Source organism: Anser brachyrhynchus (assembly GCF_964034855.1).
Source record: "Anser brachyrhynchus genome assembly, chromosome: 7".
Lineage (NCBI taxonomy): Eukaryota > Metazoa > Chordata > Aves > Anseriformes > Anatidae > Anser > Anser brachyrhynchus.
This window is the reverse complement of record NC_137701.1, coordinates 13926249-13946091: the sequence shown is the minus strand read 5'-3', so window position 1 is coordinate 13946091 and position 19843 is coordinate 13926249. Positions and strand designations below refer to the sequence as shown.

General features: G+C 40.0%; 3 protein-coding genes across 7 annotated transcripts in view; 2 read left to right on the top strand and 1 right to left on the bottom strand.

Annotated features, from left to right (window-relative positions):
* The first annotated feature begins 37 nt into the window (after window positions 1-37).
* On the top strand, window positions 38-11266 carry SUMO1 (small ubiquitin like modifier 1). Of its 2 annotated transcripts, none has more exons than XM_080600537.1 (5): window positions 38-183; window positions 6662-6736; window positions 7861-7938; window positions 9303-9374; window positions 10396-11266. In XM_080600537.1, exons 1-5 carry the CDS (start codon window positions 181-183, stop codon window positions 10462-10464), a joined length of 297 nt encoding a protein of 98 aa, XP_080456663.1. In that variant the 5' UTR covers window positions 38-180; the 3' UTR covers window positions 10465-11266. The 2 variants fall into 2 exon arrangements, with proteins under 2 accessions (XP_080456663.1, XP_080456662.1); XM_080600536.1 differs by lacking the exon at window positions 38-183 and adding an exon at window positions 2031-2190.
* Window positions 7945-19843, bottom strand: part of LOC308198298 (uncharacterized protein) — a 49726-nt gene continuing 37827 nt past the window's right edge. The window contains exons 1-4 of one of the 3 annotated variants that reach the window (XR_013953804.1): window positions 19356-19495; window positions 18203-18396; window positions 15527-15681; window positions 7945-8866 (exon numbers count right to left, since the gene is read on the bottom strand). Coding sequence is in view for 1 of the 3 variants with exons in the window: in XM_080600532.1 (XP_080456658.1) it covers window positions 16286-16428; window positions 18203-18396 (337 nt within the window). In the remaining 2 variants the exon portion in view is untranslated. Of the gene's footprint in view, window positions 8867-15526; window positions 18397-19355; window positions 19496-19843 lie in introns of those variants that run through there. The other 2 variants (XM_080600532.1, XR_013953803.1) reach the window with 2 other exon arrangements.
* The window catches only part of ALS2 (alsin Rho guanine nucleotide exchange factor ALS2), a 223933-nt gene continuing 223692 nt past the window's right edge, over window positions 19603-19843 (top strand). The window contains exon 1 of one of the 2 annotated variants that reach the window (XM_080600322.1): window positions 19603-19732. The gene's annotated coding sequence lies outside the window, so the exon portion shown is untranslated. The remainder of the gene's footprint in view (window positions 19733-19843) is intronic. The other variant, XM_080600321.1, reaches the window with a different exon arrangement.

The following is a 19843-nucleotide window of genomic DNA, read 5'->3' as shown; positions in this document are numbered from 1 at the left end:
CGGGGCTCGGCCGCCGCTCGGCGGGGGGCCGGCCGCCGCTCGAGTAAGGGCACAGCCAGCCCTCGCCCTGTGAAATCCCCGCTGCTGTTGTGGTCACCGCTACCTGCGCTGAACGCAGGCAGAGCGCTTCGTGCCCGCAGGAAGGGAGCGATACTTGGGCTTGATTAACTCCGGGGGTTGATGGTGCGTTCCGCAGGGCGTTCCTATGAGTCAGTGCTGCCTTACTGCCTCTCCTGGCCCTGTGTAGGAGCTACGCTGGAAAGCCAACAGTCAGAGAAGTACCGGGTTACACATAATCCCCATTTTTTCACATGGAGAGACTTTTGTACTTCAGACACTGTAACCAAATTATGTCCAAGAATTCATAACATTACCACAGAGGTGACATTCAGCTAAAAAGGCAATTTCCAGGTTCTCTACTTCTAAAACACTGCTTTAGTGCTGCTGGCTCAGGGACTCACTTAGAACGTGGTATTCATCCTTTCTGCCAGCACTAACCCCTCCCAAGCAACTGCACTGCTATTATGAGATTACAGATTATTGTCTAGGTTGAAGTTTGGTTTTAAGAAAGCTGTTTTCAACAGGCTGGAGAGGCTTTGTGCAGCATAGGTGGGCCAATAGGTTTAAAAATGCTACACCACTTGCCTCTTGAACTGCATGCACAGCTGTGGAGAAGGAAGTTAAACTTCCATTCGAATTAAGAGGTGAATGTTACTGATTTCAGCTGTTTGACGGTAGTTGCAAATGAGAGAAATTGGAGAAGTTATAATACACCTGAGAATAAAGTGAGGTTATTAAAGGAGGTAATGCAGCGTTGGTGGTGGCTGCAGTAGCAGGAAGGGCTTTGGGCTTTTGGGGAGGAGGCTTGGGTGTGTATATTTAGACTTTTTTAAAGTGTTATTTTTATTTTTAAATGTGTTCTCTGTTGTGTTTAGGCTGCTAAAAAATAAAACTATGAATTCTGTTGACATGCCTGTGTCTTATGGGCTGAACAGAGACCAGTTTTGCAGGTACTGCACCAATACAGCTTGTACCCTGGGGATGTAACATATCTGTAACCACAGTGAGTAAGAAGGGGCAGAGAGTCAGCATTACGGATACTTAGCATGTATGCAGATTTCATTGTTGTGTCTTTATGTTGTGCATAGGGATAGGTAACTGAACTCTGGGTTGTGGGAGCTTTAGTTGTTATCACAGAATTCTATGGAACAATAAGTAAAATTTAGAATTCCACTTAAGTTTCATGCCAGAGTCTGAGGCTGTAGTGATATCACTATAAGGCTCCTCTTCTGCTTTTAAAACTGTCTTTGTTTGTGAGTAGTAACAGAGTTTATGGTAACATAAAGTATGTTTTTTTAATTCTGTTAGTACTGTATGTTGCTTTAAAGACATTAAATAGCTTATTTTGTTGGTTTCCATAGTGTTTTTGAACTCATAATTTGCTTTTACTGTCAGCTTGGTGTAGTATCAATAAATTAGGCCTTCCTGCCTGCCAGGTCTTGTATGAGAAAAGTCATCTTAATGTTATAACTCTGTATAGAGTATGTCTTTTTTCTTAATTCTGGTAGGGTTTAGCAGTTGTGTTTAAAACTAATTCACAGAAGTTTAAATACTGTGTAGTACTTCACTGGCTGACGAAGGTGCATCTCCTGACGTTGTTACACTTGGAGCACGTCTTTCAGTCAGGGAGGCACAGCAGCGCTGATACAAAGTGCAGCTGCTTCAGTGGTTGGTGTTACAGAAGAACCCAGTAAACGGAGGTCGAAGACCATGTGGCTCGATATGCTCTGCCCAGCGATGCCTCCTACCCTTCCCCCAAAGCAGCTGGTAAAGCTAACCTACCTAGCGGTCACGGATCTCCTCTTTCTGCGGAGCTATTTTACGCTACCTTTACCCTTTTCCTGCCTTTTTTCGGGCCGGCCGCTCGGAGCGAAGCGCTCCCCTCCCCGCCGCCCGCCCCGGAGGACCGTGAGCAGCCCGGGGTAGGCCGCCGGGGCTCGGGGGGCCCTCCGGGGGCGGCGGGCGGGGAGGAGCCGTGGGGCGGCCGTGCGGGAAGTGAGCTCAGGCGCACAGGAAATCCCGCCCGCGCCGCGGCCTGTGTTTGCGCTGCGGGCAGAGAAAGGAGCCGAGCGCCTGCAGCGGCCCAGCCGAGCCTGCCGCACGCCCCGGGGCCGAGCCATGTCTGACCAGGTACGGTCGCCCCCGGCCCGGCCCGGGGAGCCGCCGGCGGAGGGGAAGGAGCGGCGGCGGGGGGCCGCGCGGCCCCGGGGGGCGGCGGCGGAGCTGCCCGGCCGCCCCCTGCGGACCGCGGGGCCGGGGGACTCGTGTGGGGGCGCCCCGCTCTCCGCCCCCGGTCTGCTCCTCGGATGGGGCCGGGACAGCCCCGGGAGCGGGGCTCCGCTGCGCAGCAGCCGCTTCCTTTCGTTTTCCGCTTCCCGGCCGTGCGGTAGGACGCTGCTCCCCTGGAGCTGGCCTGGCCTGCCAGCTCCTCCGTCGCCTGGGGAGCGAAAAAGGAAGGGGAAGAACCCAAGCCTTCCCCGTTCGGCATTGCCTACATCAAACCTCCAGTCCTCCAGCGGGACCCTGTCCTGCCCTCTCTTCTCGTGCCTCGCTGTGTTGCTGCCGGTTGCGACTTCCCAGGCAGGGACGCGAGTAGTTGCTCGTACGGCAAGTTCCTGCCTTGCTTGGCACGGCACACATACAGCCCTTTGCTGTATCTATGGCTTTAGGCTATGTGGCCTGCTGGTGGAAAGTTAAAACAGCATTCCAGTTTTAATTTGTGTTCTGTTTCACTTGATCTCTTCTATTGCTTTCAGATGGCAGTGGTTTTTTAACGTTGCCGTGACAATCTGAATTTGGAAAAATCCATGTCAGTGTCTACAAAGGTTTCCTGCAATGCTGTGAAGTCGAGAATAGTTTCAGTGCCAGCCAGGAAATTAAAAGTATCCAAAACTTAGTATATACTGTGCCTCGTTAGCAGAATAACCTTGATATGTTGTGACCCGTGAATAGAAACCAGTGCTGTACATGCTGGTGGTTTTCTTCCCCTGACCCCTGCCTTTCAAGCCCCGTGCAGCTCTGTGGGTGAGGGTGCTATTGCCTCTCTCTGTCCCCGAGTGTGCAGCTATAAGCACAGCTTGTTGCTGAAACTAGTTAGGGTGCGCTTCCTGTGTAGTGAAATGCACGAAAGTGGCTGCATGTGAAGGAAAAGTAAATTCTGAAGTAGATTTTGTAGGCCTGTCTTCGCATGACCCATTCTGTAGTGCTCTGCGTATGTGAGCTAAGGCATGTTTTAACACAGAGCAGCTTTCATTAGGTAATTCCTTTTCCAGCCCAGTCCTGCTAAAACACATACATAACATATACGTGTTTGCTCTTTGGAGCTGCTTGAAATGTATAAAATTCACTGTATATGTTGTCCTTTTTTGAGTACGTATCTTAAAGGGCTTTGGCTAATGACCCTTATTTATTTATTTATTGGAGAGAGATAAGATAAACATTATCATATATTGTATCACACTGTTGGGGGGACTGTGCAACAAGAGCTAAACAGCTGCTGAAGCATCCATGAAATGTACAGTAATGCAGAACAGTAGGTCTTATTAGTTTGTTTATCAAGCCCACTGGAATAACAGATTGCCTAGAATTGTGCATTGCTTACTATGTCTTCCTTGGGGACCTGGAATTAAGTTCTTAAGATGACACCATTTGTCCCTAGTTGTAATTTTGGCTTGTCCTTTTAGGTATAAATCAAGAAGTGTACTTGATTTAGTTACTTTGATTCCAGTAGGAAATTAACTTTTTTGATAAAGAAAAGTACTTGTAAAAAGGGCAAACTTCAAAAAACACATAGCTGCTTGGTGGGATCTTGGCAGAGGAAAAAAAAATCCCTACCATGAAGAATCTTGGGCTGTTCTTGCTCTAATTGAATCTAGATGCAGGCATTTTTTCTTTTCACGTACTGCAAATACAATGCTATGTAATTTCTCATTCGTGTAACAAATGTAAGAGTTTATTTGCTGGGTTAGGAAGTGTGTTGTAATCTTATTCCTTCTACAATTTTGAGTTTAAAAGTTCTAAAGTATACTGAGTATGTTCTTTGTAAGTCTTGGACATTGAAGTTTGAGCACTTCAGAAAACTGGAGGAGGAAATCCGCAACCTACAACTTTTACAATGCTTGTTTTGTGGTTCTGTTAGCTGCAACAGCAAATACCTGGCACGCTCAGTGCATTTCATCCAAGAAACTTCAGATGTTTTAAGGTCGTGAGATTGGTGTTGATAGCAATGTGAGATATTACTTCACGTTGTGCTATTTAGGTTAAGCTGTGGGACAAAGCCTTTAAAACTTTAGGGATCTGATGTAAAGTTAGAACTTAGCATTGTGGTATTCCTGTGCTGTTTGTGTGGTGCTTTTTTCCTTTTTTCATTTAATGTAAGGTTTCGTGATGCCCCAATAAACACTAGTTCTTTTCACAGTGCGAGTAAAAGTCTGGAGGTTTGCTTGTGGATTGTTTATCCGGGATTTTGTTAGCCAGTGGTAGTAGTTTAGTAACTTGCGCTCTCCTTGCTTTCTTTGTTCTTAAGTGTGTTTTGTTGTTGTTGTTACTGGCTTTACCATTTGGCATTGACTGGCAGTATAGCTAGCACTGACAAAATGCAGGGAGCTGTATCAGTCTTGATGGGTTTTGTACTCTGGTTTCAAACCTTTTGTTTTTAAAAAAAAAAAAAAACTTTTTGGTCAATATTGGTTTTATCCAATTTCTCTTTTCCTGAAATTCTGTCTTTGCCCTGATTTTTGTGGGTGGGAGGTTTCTGGGGCTTTAAACAAGCACCTTTATGGTATGGTGTTTCAGGACTCTGATTCCCTCTACTTTTTCTACGGTTTGGAGCTTTCCCTATTAATTCTTGGTACTTGAGTCTTCTTTCCCTGAGAGTGGGGATCAAATATCTTACGAATCCCTCCTTTCCAGTTGTATTGGCCAGAGGTGCTGTTATAGTAGTAATGATATTTTGTTATACCTTCTACAAGATGACTTGTTTGGGAGGGCTAAATAGGTCAATGGTACAATGCCTAGAAGTGCATGAACTATTACAAATACCTCTACTGTTGGGATAATATGCTGCTGTGCAATTCAGTTCTTATGCAAAGGTAAACTAAGTGACTGATAGGAAATGTCATGTAAAAAGACAGGATGTTCTTATAAATTCTTCAAGTGATAGCAAGAACAGGAGACAATTTGTTACATATTTTGCATCAGTAGAGATCTGAATCTTTCTAATTCCTTGAGGTTAGTAATCGTGCATGTAGACAGTAAAAATGCTGTCTGTGCAAGTTATCAAAGCAGGTCTCAGGTTATTGTTTTGTTTTTTTTTCCTCTGAGTCAGGACTGGAAGCCAGCATATCTTTATACCTGAAAATAGTCCCATGAGATTAGAGTTCAGATATGATAGAAAGGAAAAACTTTGGGGAGCCTGGTTGCTGTTACTGCTGAAGACTCCTTTAATGCTTCAAAAATGACTTGTTTGGAGACCTAAGAGAGTGTTTAGTTTCTTGAAGGCTTGAGGTCAATTCTTGGTTTGAGCTGGAAGAGTAATACATCAGTCCCAGCAGTCCAGGTTGTGCCGGGTGGGTATTTAAAAAAACAAAATTCAGGCCAGGTGGAGTCCATGATATTTCTACATACTCAGCAAAAAAGCCCCAGTTTAGGAAAACATAAGCCTTAGGTACCTGTACGTATTCTGCTTATTTTGTCTACTGTGATAAGCAATAGAATATAAAAGGTAGATTTGAAATATGATCAGCAGGGTATCATTGTTCCTTGGGAGGTTTTTCATCAAGCACCATCTGGATCTGCGGCAGTGTCTGCGTAAGACCTCTTTGTGTTGTAATGGAATGTAACCAAAGGCCTTATCCAAAATATGTAGTGACAGGCAAGGAATAGGGTTAATAATGCCTGATTTTTGGCTTGTCTGATCTATCAGCAGTGAACATGAAAACTTTGTCCTTGATTCATGCCTTATAGAATGTAATACTTAAACCAAGTTGAAGAGCATCAGTGCTTGAATTGTTGAATCAAACTTGCATGTACAATTAATTCTTATCCTGGAAAGATATCAAAACATTGTAGTTCTTAGAAGTACAACTTTAACTTTTAAGAATTAATCTTGTAACAAACATGCCAGAAGGATGCTGTTAATTGATGTTTTTTTGTCGTAAGAGAAAAGGCAGCTTACCATCCTTTTGAAAGCAGTAACTGCTGTTGATGCAATTAGATGGAAAAATGTTTCACGGTTCACTCCTCACGCTGATACGGTGTCCTAAGTGTTTTCTGTTTACTCGTGCTGTCCATTTTTGTCAAGTATCTGAGTCTCTTGGTACGCTTGCTATTTTTTTGCTGACTGCTTGATTAGGAGTTAGTATAAAATCATATTTCCAATTTCTGCATGTCATCTTTTCAAATGATCCTTCTCATGTTCTTCGTGTTCCTTCCATTTTAACTTCTTGCGTGCAGACAGCCTATCGTAATTCTATGTTACTATTTTCACACACACAGGAAGTACCTTGAATAATTTGAATTTAATACAGCAGCCAACATATTGTCCAGTGAAAATAAGTGTTGGATTTTGATTACAGATTTTTGAAATGTTTTTTTCTTCCAGGAAGCAAAGCCTTCAGCTGAGGACTTAGGAGATAAGAAAGAGGGGGAATACATTAAACTGAAAGTCATTGGGCAGGTGAGTTTTTACATAACTGACATTTGGTGGATGCTGTGAATTTTTGAGTTATAGAAATGAACAGATGGAAGTTAATACGTTCAGTTCTTCAATGCTTATCTTCCCCTCCAACCCCCAAAAAAGCTATTTACCAGTTGCTGGTAATGTGTTAGCATCGTCTTAACTTCAGGTCTTTGGAATTCATGTACCCTAACCGTGAGATCAACTCTCTTAGATAGGAATAGGAAGAAGATTTTGTTGGTAGGCTTGTTGGTAATAAGTGGTGAATTACAGGTCTGAACTTAAGTTGTTTGAATAGATGTCCAGATACTTCTTGAACAGAATTCCTTTTCTGCAAAGAACCCCGAAATCATTTGATTTAACTCAATTTTGTTTGTTGGAGTACTAGTGTGGTTGCTAGGCTGTTGACTGGAGACAGATGACCTATAGTAGGACTGACTTAAACTAACCTACCTCTTGCTGGTTTAATCAGCAATGACAAGAACACGTTCAAAAGCTAAGCGTGACCCACGAGATTTTTGAGCAAAACCTTTTGTGGTCTGTTTTATCTGTGGCCATTTTGACAGATGTAGTTATTCATACCTTATAGCTGGTAGAAGGGACTAAGGAATAATGAAACCTAAGATTTTATTTTAGGTTAGTGTTCTGTTGCCAAGTCAACCTGTATCTTCTGGATAATTGCTGTAATTGATCAAGGTTTCACATATATTTGAAATGCAAGTTTTAACTTGTCTTTTGGAATCTTAAAGCAGAAGTCCCCTGCATATGTATGTTTGGATTTTCTAAGAGTATCAGCTGGTTAAAGAGGGGAGCACAGAGTGTGAAACAAGTATGGTATTTAGTACTTTTAAATCCAAAGATGTCCGTAGTGAGCTGAAGGTTATGTTACGCCACCTGTTTTAAAATAGAACTTCCTGCAAAAGTAATGAATTGAGTGCGTAATATGAACCTCTAGGATGACTTAGCCCCTAAGGTATGCACAGGGATAGTTAAAATTGTGTAATGAATGGTTAAACTGTTCAGTGCTAGTTTTATGTAAGTTTTTATCAATGAAGGTCTTAAAATGACCATAGATAAAATAAGTAGTTACTAGAAAGAGTAACTTTTTTCTTTCCTGTTCTTAGGACAGCAGTGAAATTCACTTCAAGGTGAAAATGACAACGCACCTCAAGAAACTCAAAGAATCGTACTGTCAAAGACAGGTTTGTGAAACAATGATACTGAATACATAGTGGCTGTTTAGAAGTTATCTTTTAAAATGCCCGGACAGGAGTTTATAGTTACTTTAAAATTTTCTTGATCCAAATGAAATTCCCTTAAAGCTGTAGAAGACTGCAGCTTAAGATGAGGGCAGCCTTAGACGCTGTTACTATCATTAATATGGTCATCAATCAATGCTACCTGTTATGCCCTAAGCGGAAGAAATACACAATATTAATGGTTGATGTAGGTAAATAGTAACTACTGTTCTAGGACAATAACTTCACTTCCAGGTTCTGTGGCAGATATTGTGGATTCACTGCTGCTATTTCCAGCAGCCCTGGCCTAGTTTGCCTCCAGCTTTGGGGATAGATGCCTTGTGCGGCCTTTTCTTGAGCACTCATGTTGTAGTTCACTTTGTATATAATATATATGACTATATTCAGATATAATCATATGAAATACTTTATTTTAATACTTTGATACAAATTGAACTTGTCAATTCTGTAGAAACACCTTGTTCACATCAGATTTTCAGTGTTTTTAAGCTGATATCTGCATGCCACTATACGGTTTGCTATCCTATTAGAGGAGGAAAGAAAAGATTAAATATCAGATACTTGTAGCCAAACACAAATTCTTAAAATTGTGATTCATCAAAGAACTTGAAACTTGAAAAAAAATACTGGAAATTATTCATGCAGGACTCTTACTGACTGGAAATGCATGTGTGCAGATTACTTTCAAGAAATACATGCTTCGACAGACACAGCTAAATCTGTCTCCTGGGCTGAATTCTGGAGAGTTGCTGTTTTTGATGTCAAGTAATCTTTCTCTTAGAGGGACCACAAACATTTCTTCCAAATTGGCCAAGAGGGATTGTTGGAGCAGTGTGAAGAGCTTTTCCTTCCTTCCTATGAATTGTTACACCTAAAAATTTGCAAGCAATACTTGAGATGTAATTGATGCCCAAAACAGGTCATATTTCACTTGTGTTTGTTGTGCTCGTAGAGTAAGTGGAAAGAAGAGAAAAAGGTGAGGCGTTCAGTTTACTTACTGGGGTGAAGTATGGTATTCAGCTTTAACACAGGCATGCCGTACAAAACAGTACAAAACAAAGCTGAGGAATCTTCCCAGTTGTTGAGCTAGAATTCCAGTGCAACTTGAGAATAAACATGCAGTTCAGCACTATCATTCTCCTTGAGTCACTTAATAGTCTACATGGGGGCAACAGAATAGCTGAGCTCCCTTTGTAACAGGAACTAATGCTTTCCTTTTTGGCTTTCATGTGTGATGGTTTTCTTGAAAATGTTTTCTTATGAATACATGCAAGTTTCAATTGATTTTTCTTGTGTGTTTTTTTTAGGGTGTTCCAATGAATTCACTCAGGTTTCTCTTTGAGGGTCAGAGAATTACTGATAATCATACCCCCAAGGAGGTGAGTTTCTGTCTAGAAAGTGTTACGTATAGAGAGTTCACTGGAAAAACTAAATACAAAATTGGTTAGTTTATCTGTTCTGCTAGCCCGTTCATCTGATTGAAGATGTTTCTTTAAATATAGCCAACTTTCTAAGACTATATTTAGTCAAATGTAGTCTGACTATACTTGTCGGACTAGAATCTTTAAAAAGGTTTATACACGGGTTAGAAAAAACATTAATTGGACCTACATGTGTAACATTCCCTCAGAAGGGAGGGTGTAGTTACTCAGCAGAGGAAAAAAGACTAAGGGAACTGGTCAGTTGTTGAGATAGACCTTCAGTTTGGCTTTGGAACAAATAAGTATTTAGTTCACGTTTATTAGATGGAAGTGTAAATAAACAGAAAATAGGTTAGTTCTGCTGTCCAGTGACTTTTACCAATTGCAATGATAAAGCAGGAGGAAAAACTGAGTTACAATAATGAGCTTCTGGAACAAATTAGACCAACTTGTGCACTGTGAAATTCAACAAGCTATTTTCTTTGAGAGAACAGTTGTAAACAGGCTTTGAGTTGCAAGTTTTAGGTCTTAGCTGTCTTGTGCTATAATAGCGTGCTGTTTATAAGCCACATGGCTACACAGCTGGTGCTACTATGCAGTACTATGCATACTGCACTATGTTGTTGGTTATGTCCTTGTGCATCTATTACCCAAGAAGGGGTTACGAGAAAAGTAGAACTAGCTACTTCCAAGCTGGTGTGTACTGCTCCACAAGTAGATTTAGATTTTCCAGATCAGATTGTTGCTTTGACTTTGGGATGTGCCAAGATGTATATGATTAAAGGAAAAAATAAAAAATAAAAATCATGAGTGATGGGTAGTGAAATATTAATTAAAAAATTTATCACCCCTTTGTCTTTTGACAAATTACGATGGGACAGCGCAACAAAGCATTGTATAGGTTGTCTAGGACCTGCTCTGAATAATAACAGATTACACCAGATTTATAACAATTGTGCTGTTTTTTCTGTTCTCACAGCTGGGGATGGAGGAGGAAGATGTGATTGAAGTTTATCAGGAACAGACGGGGGGTCACTCAACAGTTTAGATCCTTCTGTTTGTTTTCTTTCCCCTTAATCCTTTTTTATTTTTAAATAATAGTTCTTTTGTAATGTGGTGTTCAACACTGAATTGAAACTGGCACCCCATCTCTGGGAGTTTATTTTCAAGCATCTGGTATTTTGAATTCTCGTGCTCATTATACACTATTGTTTCTGTTTTCATTGTGCTGAACTTTTGTGATCCAGCTGCAACCCTGCTCTCCTTTTCCCTTCTGCCCTCCCCTTTAGAAATACATGTACACACATGCATTTGTATGTTCACTAGGTTCGTGCATTTCAGGCACGAAGGTTGTAAGATCTGCCAGGTGGGCGAGTGTTCTTAATGACTTCCATATCTGCCCTGAAGTTTTGATGTGTGACTGTTTCACTCCTGGACTATAACTTTCAGTGCGAGATGAAGTTTTTCAGAACTAAACTGTGGAGAAATTGTGTATCCATAACTCAGAGCTATTTTGCTTAAATTGTGCTGATGGCCCAGCGAAGAAGATCAGAGTTGGAAGTGGAAAAGCTAGAACTGTTGTCATCTGTACGTTGCTCCAGAGATGGCTTTGCTGAAGACATAGAATTGAAAACCCTAATGATTCTTAAATCTTGTCAGAAGATCCCAGAAGCATTTTAACTTCATATAGCAATTAGTACATGCAGGTATTCATGCAAGGATGTTCGCAGCAGACAACAGGTGTTACTTTGACACTCTTGTTTGTACCTTTTGGCCTGGGACGTGGGTTTTGAATGGACATTGTCTGTACCAGCTTCATTTAAAATAAACAACAAAAACAATTTTATAAACAATTTGTATTTTCTTTTTAAGTGTTTGGAAATGAGTAAACATGTGAAAAGTGATGATTGGGGCACGCTTTTCTAGTACCTCTACATTGAAGGTAGAAAAAGTTGCACTCTGTAAGTATACCTCGTATAAAAGCATTTACTTTTTTCTACTTGCCCAAGTAAAATAGTTGTGCTTGGTTTGCAGGGGACATATACTACTAGCTGTTTCTTGTCATGTTAGGGAATATTCACGTAGTTATGTACTGCTTCACTTCATGAACAAAGGTTAGGCTGAAAAAGGCAACTTGGAAGGAAATACAAGGACTGTTTCTAATGTCTACATTTCATACGATTATGGTACCATTGAATAATTTCTCTGTGGTGGATGACGTGAAAGTGTGAAGATAGTACATGAGGCCTCACTGAGGGTCCACTTATCTAATAGCTGGTTGGAGGTTCAAAATAGTCAGTCTGAGAACCTGTGATTGGGAATGAAAGCTCAGAAGATTATAGGCAGGGCAGCGTAGAGAAGGTTTCTGCACTCCTTGCTTCTGCTTTTCAGCAGATATATAGGACTTGTTCCTGGCTTGGTTTGTAAATCAAGTTCATTTTATGAATGCCAAATTCATGTAAAGGCCCATGTTAGTGCTGGCATACTTGGAAGAAGTTGCAGATAGGTTTTGAATGATCAGTTTTTATGGCACTTGCTGTAAAGCTATAAATGAGTTTTCTTTCCTTCTGTTTTTTTGTCCTATTTCTGATCTAGTAATACTTTTGTACCCATAGTTGCACTAAGAAATTTTTTTAAGATTATTTTTTTTGTCAGGAATGTCAGAATATGGGATTTTTCAAAGTATTCTATGCAAGTCAATTTTGGAGGCAAGAAAGAATTGCTACTACGTGGTAGAGTAACATAGCTTCTTTCAACTCATCTCCGATTGCTTTTTGAGAATACTAAATATATCTGCTTTGGGATACCAGAAATAAAACAGCCTTTTGAGCACTGTCAGATCATCTTTTAATTTAAATTTGTGTAATGATCCTGTTAGTAGTAGACACATTCCCATTATCATTCTGCAAGTTAGGAACTGAGGCACAGGGGGGACAGGGGTTTACTTAGGAAACTGAAAGTGGAGATGAGAACAGAATCCATTTCCACTGGGTTTGATGCCAGTACTTCTGTTGCTACACCGGCTTTCTTTAGTTCTTACTGTTCATTTTCCTCTTTCAAGTCTGTTTTTTATGCTCTTCCATATTAACTTTCTAGTTTTTGAAGCACTGTTTGTCACTTTCTTAAGACTATATGGAGGAGGGTTTCCTGCAGAATGCTATTTCAGCTTCAGTGGGATGAAGCTCAAGGCTCAGTTTTTCTGTTGTGTAACCTTGTCCTGAAACACATTTCCATACAGAGTGGATATGGTACCAGTGGTAAACTGATTTAACCTCTTTCTGACCAGTTATCAAGCCTTGAACTATTACCTGAATGGAGCTGCTGGTCTAAAGCAGCATCTGTACAGTTAGAACTGTTGATGGGACAGAAATAACAGGAATACTGTACTCTGACTCAGATTAATATTGAGAGCTCCATATAAAATGAGAAGATAAACTACTCATGCATTGGTACCTTTTTTAAGGAACTTAATTGTTTGGAAGTTGTACATTGAAATAAACCTGAATTTTGAAGTTGAGTGTACAGACTATTTTTTTTTTTACTTCTTTGGAAGAAGTAATACTTTTCAAAGAATTTCTTTCCAGAAAGATAGTCCAGATTATTTCTAAACCATTCATGGATTTGAAGCTTATGACTGGAAGTTAGACTGGCCTTCATATGCTGGAGAAAAATAGAGAAAAGACTCTTCCTCCTGAAATTTTCTTTGATCTTCATCAATGTGCTTACCTATATATTAGAAGAACTGAGTTCAGCTGCTGATAACTGGTTCTGCTTAGCATTGCTTTGTTTTTTACTTTTAGAAACAAGTCGGAGAATTAAACAATATTCACTGAGTCTGTTATGCACTAGAATATAGAAGCTAATGTTTGCTTTAAATATTTCTAATTGTGAAGTTAATATACTTAATGTTCACTTTCATGCTGTATAGAAGCTGTATTGATAAGTGCTGTGAAAGATCAGGTTCCATGAAGATGTTCTTAAAGCTGCTATGTTTAAAGTGTTTATTCTCTTAAATATAAAAATATCTCAATTCTTGATTGTAAATTCAGCAAAATGAGATTTTGAAGTTAAATTTGTAAATGCTTGCAGATAATAGACTTCAGCTATGTCAGATGATGCTAGCACTTGAAGTCTGTCACAAATTTTGAATAACCACATGTTTAGAAGCACTAGAACTGTATACTACAGTTTGTTTTTTTTTGCTTTTCCTACTTGGAGTTAAAATCATTTTTAAGAGTACAATACTTATGTATCTGTGCTGAGCTGGGCATCTTCTGTATGTACTGTTGAATTATTGTACAAATAAATTTTCTCAAATGAGAAGATCAGCTTCTGAGACACCATACAGAGAACTGTAGGAACAGTGCAAGTTGGAAGTAAACTGGCTTTGTTTTGCTTTTAGAACCAATACTTAATGTGTATTTAATTCAAGTTCAACTTCAGCTTAAACAGATTGCAGAAATTGATTACTGTTCTCCATGGGAGGCTTTCTACAGGAATGGCGATAAAATTTGCATCTACAAATGTCACTTTTTGTTAGATAATATTAGTGAAGCAGAAAATAAGATGAACTTGCAATGAAGAAAAGTTCTTAGCTTGCTATAGCTTGTCTTATTGTTGATATTGAAAACTTTTTCAATACAGTAACAAATTGATTGGTTTGGATGTTTCTTCCCAAAGTTAGCACTAAGATCTTCATACCTTTTGTAAACTGATAGTTCTATTTTTTCCTCTTAAAACTGAAGTGAACTGAAGAGTCTACAATGGAGCAGTGAAGGATAAATGAAATGTATTCTGACACCTCAAGAGGTTGTAAAGGTTATCATGGTCTGTCTGGGTTCGTTTCTGCGTGCTGCTAAAAACAAATGCTTTTACTTGTCTAATTTCTTGTCTATACAGACTGTAGTTGCAGCTTGGGAAAACAGCTTGGGGAATGAGAATAGCACCTGTCTGGTAAAGGAACACTGGTCTTCTTTTGAATCAGGTTGGAACCTTGAATTAGGCTTGAACTGGAAGGGCTCACTGCAATGACAAATACCTGGCACCAAGCATTTATTTATTCTTCTGTATCGTTTTCAGGCCTGGCTTTTTCAAGCAGCTGAAAATAAAACCCATGGATGAGAACCATCTTGAGTGTGTTCTGGTAGCTTCTATTAACAGTGCTTGTGGGAACTGCAGACATTGCTCCAGGTCTGCTCTTTGCCTGCAAACACTTAATAAAATGAGTTGAAGACACAGGTCAGACTTCCTCCTTGGATTAGAAAACTGGTGTTTTGACTCGAAACCTGCACACTCAATAGACTCATGGCTGGATCACTGGCAGTTTCTTTGACTTTGCCAATATGTAACAGTGCCTTTTGAGGCACTGAGTCTGGACAGGAGCATGCACTTGGCCCTAGGAGCTGGCTTTGAGCAAGCTTTGAAACAGGTTGGGCAAAAAAAAAAATGGTTTATGCTTGTACCTTGTGAGCCAATATGTTCTACTGTTATGACAGTATGAACAGAGCAGACAGAATATAGTTACTTCTGCTCACCTGTAGTTATCATGAATCCTCTCATCCCTTGTAGTGCTTTGTGACTGAGAAGTTGATCTAGGCTTCCTTTAAGACAAGGAGTTTGTACTGTTTGCAGCGCTTTGGTATGCATTGTGTAAATTCCCAGTTTCTGTGTTCTGAGGTTCTAATAGGAATGAGTTCTGGAAGCATGCTATGTTGGAGTCTGCTCTGATGGACTACATAAAGGTAATCATAATTTAAAGTGTAGGAAAATCTACTTGCGCTTTCTATAGCGTAAATGGATGTTATTTGTATCTTTAAACTACATAAGATATATGCAAATTGCTGGTGGAATTTAGGGAAATATTGGAAAAACTGGTTAAATAGCAAAAGAACTACATTACGTCTTGGAGCTTACATTGAAGGTAGCCTAAGTTTTACTCCTGAGGTACTGATGCTGCTCTTCAATGTGAACTACGCTGTTTGGAGTCCTAAGTAACTATTATTGTATAAGTTGGCACTAAGTATATAGATATACTATTATTACTAAGGAAAAAAAAAAGTAGCGTCACTTCCTGTATGATAGTTACACACCTGATTAAAAGCTGTGCTTACCTAGTGCCTTCTTTTTTCATCTGTTCCTTAGCCTCATATCTTGCCTTCTCTTCCTGGTATCTTCTTTTGTACTCCAAGTGTTCTGCTATTACCACCAGCTGCTGGCTTTCCTCCTCTAACCACATTGCTCCTTCTTTGTGTGCATTTTTTCACATCTTAAAAACAGATCAACAGCTATTGGTTACTCACATGCTTCCTATTTAGGAAATGTTTTTCATCAATTACAAATAGAAAATAATGCTGGAATAATCACATTAAAAGTATTTAAAATCTCAAAAAGAGGAATTTGTCTTGGAATTATTACTAAATCACATAATCTAACTTTTTACTTTGTTTCTTTAATCTGGTGTTTTGTATCTGGATTTTCAAGCCTTTCTCTACAGACACATTTTAGAAGTAGAATCATTCTTGAAGTGTCTAGCTACCAGGACTGAGGCTTTCAGTAAAGATATCGAATATATGGAAAACATCAAGAAATTAAAAAACATTCATGGTACATCTTTTGCTAGCATCTTGTACTATTGCATCATAGCCAAGCTGTAGAATTTTTTCAGGCTGCAGTGACTGTGGAAGAGGCAACTTGCTCCCATCTCTAATAGAGGAGCAGCAGGGGTGCTGCAAATTTGGGACTTAGTGTCACAGGAATTGCATGGTAAAGGCACAAATCTGCCTCTACTAGAAGTCATCTTTGCAGATGAATTATCTGCAGTTCAGGTAAGCATTAGCCTTCCTAAAGACTACCTGCTTTGTCATGTTGCTCTAGCTGTCTCTTCTGGAACTACAGAAACTTTCTGTGATAATCCCCCTGCTGCCAAATATGTTCTTGTGGCTTTTCTCAAATTGTGACGTCTTTACTGCCACCTCTTCCTGGCGCCTCCACTCTTCTAGTTTGTTTCTGTAACCTAAAACACAAATGATTATTAATTGCTATAGTAACCTCAAGTTTGCTGAACAATCTTGGCAGAACAGGTTCTTAGCCTGAAGAGCTAAACAGATGACCTAAACAAAGGAGAGAGAAACTGTAATAAAGAGAGAACAGGTGCTGGTTAGTGATACTTAGCATATGTCTGGTTGTTTCTGCAAATTAGTATGTTTTTAAACATATATTGTCTACCTTCTACCATCTGTAAGGGGGAAAGGTGAAAACCTGAGCTGTAAGTCGTAGCTGCATGCTTTTGGCAAGCACATGAGAGACTAAGAAGATGAGGATACAAGTATATTGTTTACATGAGACAAAGATGTGGAGACAAGGGATGGAGGAGAGCACAGACAGCTATGTAAAGTTCAGGGAACAAGAGCTGTGAGATTAAAAGTAAAGCACAGCTTTGTGAAACAGGAACAAGCCTGGAACAAGAAGAAACTTAGAACAAGAATCCAAAAGATGCACTGGATAAGACTTAGATGTAAATAGAATGGTAGTCTAAATAGTCTCTGCAGGAAGATTCATACTAAGAGTAAGAAGCATAAAAGAAAGTCAAGGCTAATGAAGAGAAAGAATATTCTCCTTATTTGGGGCACAAGAACTTAAGGGGAATCAAACTCAGTTCTTTTGCTTTACTGACTAACACTTAAGATCATGGTCCAAAGTAACTCAGGGTTCTCAGTCTGTCAGTTTGACTTGAATGTCTGCTTGCTTTTCCCCACTTAAATTGGGTGCAGCACTAATCTCGAAAAATGCTTACCAAGTCAGGTTTGCCCATTAGTTTCAACCATGTGATTTAATAGAAGATGATACAAAGCAGAAGATGCTACTTCTATAAACCTGTTTCTTTTGTAAATACCCATGACCAGAGAATATCCCTGCTAAGTGTTCAGTCACTTCTAGGTAGGCTGTAGCTCTTGAAAACACCAAAGGAGGTCGCTGTTTCCCCCAGTAAATATTTTTTTCTATATGTAGAGAGGAGGAGAGAGAAAGTATAGAAGCAGAGCAAAAAGATGGCATTAGAAGAGTGAGTTATCTGCTGTTTTGTATATGCAGAATGTTTCAGAAGGTGAATATAAATGTGGTAATTGCTTTACCACGGCTTGTTCTGATATTGATGTTTCTCAGTTTTGCCCTTATTTTTTCTCTAAATCTATGGCAGCAGAGGTAAGAAGAAAAAAATTGCTCTGTGTGTTTCTTGTAGTATAAAAAAAAATTTAATCATTAACCTGCATTACTAAGAGATAGTTTTGGTGCTGTCTGGCAAGTATATAGTCTTCATGAAATCACTAAGCTAGGTACAATTGGCTGAAAAAATAAATTTGTGACCAATAGTAGTTCACTGACAACACTAATTTTTCATTAATGTCTTGAAAATAATTTTAGGACAGACTCAGAGTGATAATTAATGGATGAAGTATTTAAAAAAGTTTAAGACTATACTAAATTTAGTAAAAAAAAAAAGTGCACTGCTAAAAGATGCAGCTTTATGTATGGACATGTTTCAGATTAAAATATTTGTTCTCCTCTAGATTGGAATTTGTCTACATTTACTAGATCAGTTTCCTGGCTCCTTCACGCTTAAATTCTATTAGTCTTCTATTATATTAGTTGGTGCTTGGTTATATGTGTTTCTTCATGCTGGAACACTGAAAGGTTTGGGCGCATTTTTGGCTGACAAAAAGGGAAGACTACAGTAGTTTTGTTATCATTCACATATTCCCTTTTCAGATTAGAACTTTATCATCACTAACCGCATATCCTCTGTGCTCCTCTATTCTTTTTCCAAATTTGCCTCTTCTTTTTCCATTTGTTTCTGATGCTCTTGCTTTTTTCTGTTTCTGTTCTTGTTCCTTCCTTTTTTCCACTTGTAGCTGCCTTTTCTTCTGCCTTTTTCTTGCTCTTTTTCCTGTGGAGATCTCTACCTTTGCCATTTTCCACGAGGAATCTGAAAAGGAATATAATTCATACTTAGAGCTAACAGATAAATCTTCATTCATAGAATGTCATTAATATTTGAAGTTATTGAAAGATATGCTTTATGTACTTCTTGAAGTAGTTTTTGACTTGTGGGATTCTTCCTTTGTGGTGGTTGTGGTGAACAGTGCCTGTATTCTATGCTGAGTTCTATTATTTTTCTTCCTGTAGATACTCACCTTCATGATACCTGATGACTCTTACACATTTCCTAGTATTTAATGTCCCAATATATTGCTGTTTAAGCTGTATTTTCTGAACCTCTAAGTTCATATTTTCCCTTGTATTTTTTCCAAATGTTTTGAAGTTATTAGGGAGCAAGCACAGGGGGTTTATTTAGTCACAGAAAATAATGACATTTTGAGGAAACAGGTCTTAAAATAAGCCTAAAATTCTGATGGCTAATCTGTCAGAGGATCAATGCAGTGAAATCAGAACATTATGAACAGTCAGTGTTACAGAATCTATTTCTGAAGCTCTGAGCTAGGACATAGGATCTGGGGAAAGCTTGTATCAGTGGAAGCAAGGCTGGGGTCCCTAATGCTGAAAGGAGGACTGTACCAGATCATTTAACTGGTCTTAGAGTGATGCTTCAAGGAGCCTCCCTGTCCTCCCACCATGGCCTAGTCACTGGTGCTCCTCAGCAAAGTAAACTTTTCCAGAATTTGCAGTTATTTAATATGCTGCTCTGAAGCATATCTAATTATCGTTTTTACCTCAGTCTATGCCTTAATGAGAAGGCATAGAGGAGCACTTCCATGTCTCAGCTTTTTTAAGACTGGTCTTAAAAATTTGACAGGGAGCATAGCCTTGCACCTGCATGGCTGGAGGAGGTCAGCTGGGTGAGGTGAGGGACTGTTATGTTTTACCCATCCTTGGGGAGGATGTAAGGGTGCAGGCTTCTTGGAGTTGGGGACTGTCTGGGCTCACCTGCTGGTCCTCATGAGGTTCTTGCTGCCCTCATCTGCTGCAACATGACTCCTGATTTTTTGCCACGTTAACTTGCCAGAAAGTCTCCATGAGTGGCAGCTTCTCCCACACCTACCTGTGTGGATAACGCTTGGGAAAATAAATAAGCCTGCTATTAATGAGGAGGAGGGATGGAGCCCCTTGTGCTGCACCCCTGAGGTAAAGCCTCCGGCGGGGCTGACAGGGCTGTGCTGAGGGGACTGTGAGGCGGGAAGCCGCCCCTGAGGGGCGGGGCCGCTCCCTCCCCTTGTGCGGCGCCTGTGGGCACGCTGAGGTGGCGGCCATTTAGTGGTGGCGAAGGCTGGGGGCAGCGGAGCTTCCGTGACGTGTGGTAGCAGGTAAGGCCACACTGAGTAGGTCTTGGTTTTGTGTTTTCGTCATGAAAGAGTTCTTTAAGTGCATGTCAGCACCGATGAATGCCATTTCTCAACTCTGCAGCTGGTTGAGGT